This window comes from Penaeus vannamei, chromosome 3 (genome assembly GCF_042767895.1).
Source record: "Penaeus vannamei isolate JL-2024 chromosome 3, ASM4276789v1, whole genome shotgun sequence".
In the NCBI taxonomy this organism is placed as follows: domain Eukaryota; kingdom Metazoa; phylum Arthropoda; class Malacostraca; order Decapoda; family Penaeidae; genus Penaeus; species Penaeus vannamei.
In genome coordinates, this window is record NC_091551.1 from 31,865,044 (window position 1) to 31,870,043 (window position 5,000).

General features: G+C 36.2%; 1 protein-coding gene across 1 annotated transcript in view; it reads right to left on the reverse strand.

The window, feature by feature from the left end:
- Nucleotides 1–699: 699 nt before the first annotated feature.
- The window catches only part of LOC113813523 (activated Cdc42 kinase Ack), a gene marked incomplete at its 3' end in the record, with an annotated part of 6,795 nt that continues 2,494 nt past the window's right edge, over nucleotides 700–5,000 (reverse strand). Inside the window, 5 exon segments of the mRNA XM_070116052.1 lie at nucleotides 700–809; nucleotides 1,671–1,780; nucleotides 2,215–2,304; nucleotides 2,481–2,723; nucleotides 4,136–4,247. Of these exon segments, the coding sequence (XP_069972153.1) occupies nucleotides 700–809; nucleotides 1,671–1,780; nucleotides 2,215–2,304; nucleotides 2,481–2,723; nucleotides 4,136–4,247 (665 nt within the window).

Below are 5,000 nucleotides of genomic sequence, written 5' to 3' on the forward strand. Positions count from 1 at the left end.
TGACCCACAAACTTTAAACTGAGGGAAAAAGATCCTCAACTGATGTTATGCACACACGTGGAAAAAAAGTATTGTGCATATCTGTATCTCACTGTCTACTGACTCAAAGCACAGCCTAAGGTTAATAAGTAAATGAGAATTACGGGAAAAAAGAGCATATAAGCTGTAACACAGATGGTGCCCTTAGATTCACTACAAATACAGATATCATATAATAGCAAGATCAACTTTACCTGAACATGAACTACAAACAGGTTTATTAGAAATGATAATAATAAGGAGATAAAAACTATAGGCTCAACATACTGTATGAGGTTAGGATAAAACAGCTGAACCTTACGTCTAAAGTCATCAATATATACACACATATGTGCTCATATACATACATACATACATACATATGTACACATATACATACATACATATATCCATATGTACACATACATACATACATACATACATATATACATACATATATACATATATACATACAGGTAAACATATATATACATATAAGTAAATATATATTTTTTATCTATATTTGTATATTTGTATATTTGTATATTTGGATAATTGGATAGTTGTATGTTTGTATATATGTATATTTGTATATATGTATATGTGTTTATGTAGATCGCATATGTGCAAATATATTTAGAATCATAAATAAAAGAGGAGGCTTTTCCTAAGCCTACTTACTTGTGATGGGAACATGTGCTGCCTGCTTGCGAAGGTGGTCTAGCAAGGAGCCAAGGGGGGCAATCTCTGTCACCATCATCAGCGGATTGGAAAGGACTATCCCAAACAATCTGGAACAAGTCAATAAAAAAATGAAGGCACAGCAGTATATGTGTTACTTTGTCAGTTAGTGTGGGTTATGAGGAGAGGTGGAACATCACAGATTGTGACTGTTCATATTTTTCAATGAAAGCTCAAAATTGGATCTAAATAAAAAGAAATTCTCTCTAGTCAGCTTTACCCAGTTCCTTAAAAAAATTTAACTAAACCAAACAAAATATAAATCATGGGCTCATACAAACATAAAAAATGCAAACAAGTACTAGATAACTGTCATTTACATTTTAAAAAAGGACAGTTGCTGATAGTTTTGTTCTCAAATTCAGATGGCATTACCTTGGTGGAGGTGATGCATTATCTACATATGGGTTATCCTCAACATTCCTGCTATTTTCATCAATTTCATACACAACACAGTCACTGTCTATTTCAAATTAGTCTACATGGGGGGATATGAAGGGATATGGTATCTCCAGCACTTATAAGTTGGCACTGAGAGCATGACTAGGGTATTTTGTTTAATTGTTCATATTGAGTTGTCATAAGAGGGAAATCTGCCCCACAAACTTTAAACTGAGGGAAAAAGATCCTCAACTGATGTTATGCACACATGTGGAAAAAAATTATTATGCATATCTGTATCTCACTGTCCGCTGACTCGAAGCACAGCCTAAGGTTAATAAATAAATGAGAATTACGGGAAAAAAGAGCATATCAGCTTTAACACAGATGGTGCCCTTAGATTCACTACAAATACACAGATACCATATAATAGCAAGATAAACTATACCTGAACATGAACTACAAACAGGTTTACTAGAAATGATAATAATAATAATAAGTAGGAGATAAAAACTATAGGCTCAACATACTGTATGAGGTTAGGATGAGACAGCTGATGCATCGCCTGAACCTCACGTATAAAGTCATCAAGGGCACCAGGAACATGGATGACATCCTGCTTCAGTATTTTGACAGCAACCTGGCATTTATAAAGGCTTTTAGCTTAGCACAGATATTGTATCTTTCAAAAACTTTGATAATCAATCTACAATAATACGGTGCCTACTAAAGTACTCAGAGATATATTGTACTTTGTCTAACTTTCTATTGCATTTGTGTTTACTTTTGAATGACACTTGCATCATTTGTAAGAAACATTATACTTTTGGGACACAACTGTATACATGCAGGACAAACTTCATTAAATTTGAACAAAACAGCAATATAATCATATAAACCTTATGCAAAATACCACCAGTAAACATATATAAAAGCTTTAAACTAATCTAAAATTCCTATTGCAATGTAAACATAACTCCAATAAAATAGCATTATCCTCACAGTTTCCAAGCCTTACAGTTTATGCTGTATCTGACCACCATCTAATTTTAAACCATTTAACTCATTCCTCACCTCTTTTATCTGTCCATTTGCAGTGGTCCATTCTCCACTTCTTACTACACCAAAGCTCCCATCACCTAATTTCCGTCCTTGAACAATGTCCTAACAAAAAATTACAAAGGACACTTGGAAGCATTAAACAAAGAAATAATATGAGAAATTAAAATGAGCTGATAAGCAAAATGTATTTCACTCTAGACCCAGTCACCATTCTTCTTCTTATAGACCAGATTTGCAGAGAAACATAATGATTGTATGTCATATACCACTCCAATTACCTTCTCCTGAATGAGACAGGTGAGGCTAGATGGTAAAGTGTCATTTGTCCTTGATGGAGGTGATCGGTGCTTACTTGACGGGGATCCGCCAGTAGATAAGATCTTTGACACCAAATTTTTTCTCCAAGCTGCAGCACGCTTCTTCTTGACAGTCTCCAACAGTCTTCTGGCTGCAGGTTTGCCAAGACCAATGCGCTCCAAGTCTTCAGTATGAACATACTCAAAGTGGCTTAGCCTTGTAACCTGTTGATAAGAGGATAATTAAAAAATTAGAGTTCATAAAAGGTGAAAATATTTCCAGGGCAATCCCCAAAATTAATGCTAAGCTACTTAAAAATCTTAAAAGACCAATTTTAAAACCAATGGGGTAAAATTTGGATACAGACAGAAGTAACTAATGTTTTATCATTATGAACAGAAATATACTCACATATATATACATACCTCTCTCTCACTCTCTCATTTTCTCTCACTAACTCTCACACTCACTCACTAACTAACTCTCACACTCATTAACTAACTCTCACACTAACTCACTAACTCACACTCTCACTCACTAACTCTCACACTAACTCACTAACTCTCACACTTACTCACTAACTAACTCTCACACTAACTCACTAACTCTCACACTCACTAACTAACGAACTCTCACACTCACTCACTAACTAACTAACTCTTACACTCACTCACTAACTAACTCTCACACTCACTCACTAACTAACTCTCACACTCACTCACTAACTAACTCTCACACTCACTCACTAACTAACTAACTAACTCTCACACTCACTCACTAACTAACTAACTAACTCTCACACTCACTCACTAACTAACTAACTAACTCTCACACTCACTCACTAACTAACTAACTCTCACACTCACTCACTAACTAACTCACTCTCACACTCACTAACTAACTAACTCTCACACTCACTCACTAACTAACTAACTCTCACACTCACTCACTAACTAACTAACTCTCACACTCACTCACTAACTAACTAACTCTCACACTCACTCACTAACTAACTAACTCTCACACTCACTCACTAACTAACTAACTCTCACACTCACTAACTAACTAACTCTCACTCACTCTCTCTCATTCATTCACTCACTCACTCTCTCTCTCTCTCTCACTCTCACTCTCATTCACTCACTCTCTCTCTCACTCTCATTCTCATTCACTCACTCTCTCTCTCACTCTTATTCACTCACTCTCTCTCTCACTCTTATTCACTCACTCTCTCACTCTTATTCACTCACTCTCTCTCTCTCTCAGTCTTATTCACTCACTCTCCCTCTCACTCTTATTCACTCACTCTCTCTCTCACTCTTATTCACTCACTCTCTCTCTCACTCTTATTCACTCACTCTCTCACTCTTATTCACTCACTCTCTCTCTCACTCTCTCACTCTTATTCACTCACTCTCTCTCTCTCACTCTTATTCACTCACTCTCTCTCTCACTCTTATTCACTCACTCTCTCTCTCACTCTCTCTCTCACTCTTATTCACTCTTATTCTCTCTCTCTCTCTCTCTCTCTCTCTCTCTCTCTCTCTCTCTCTCTCTCTCTCTCTCTCTCTCTCTCTCTCTCTCTCTCTCTCTCTCTCTCTCTCTCTCTCTCTCTCTCTCTCTCAAAGGAACCAACCTGCAGGTCATCACGTATCCTGGTGAAAAACTGTGCAAGCTGTACTTCCACCAGAATTGTGCGTATAACTTCCAAGTCATCTTCACCGACATCACCCATCAGTTTGAAATGTCTGAAAAAAAAAATTATTGTAGGAAAGGAGGGAAGAGAAAATTATGAGAGAGATTATAGGTTTTTCACATTGCAAAGATTGTCTTTTATACATATAAGTTATATTATGTAATCTTTGTTACCATTATTTCGCTTTTCAATCTCCACGTTGCCCTATTCAAGAAAATTCCTAAGGAATGTTAAATAACAATACCTGATACTGTGATTTTCTAATTAAACAAATGCTTCTGATATATATAATTATCAAGATTTTACTGATTTTCTAGAAATTGGTATTGCATTCTTTACTCCAGCTAATGGTGTACAGCAACTGTAGATTATGGCTTGGGTTTATTTACATACAAACCCTAGCAAAGCTCTAGAACAGGTCTGCATCTTAAATCCATATCATTTAATATCAATATATTCCTTATCATGCCTACTTTTCACTTGCAGTGGTTCTGATAGGTATTGGCCAACAATAGCAATGATACTAGTCTCAATAGGTGGGAAGGGATTGATATATCCCATAGAATTGCAGGGTAGAATTGGCTAATTGTAAAGGGTCAGTGCTCCCTAACCCCTTGCCTGGAAAGCAAAACCTCCACACACCTGACCAGCAAGACACTAGCCCTTACAAGAATGAATGATACACTTCTGACATTACCCAAATGAGACAATGGATCTAAGAGGTAAACGTTTCTCTCAATCAGCCCTGAATTATTCTTGTGCAATTCATACTAGTTTTTGATTGTTTGTATTATGCTTATTTACA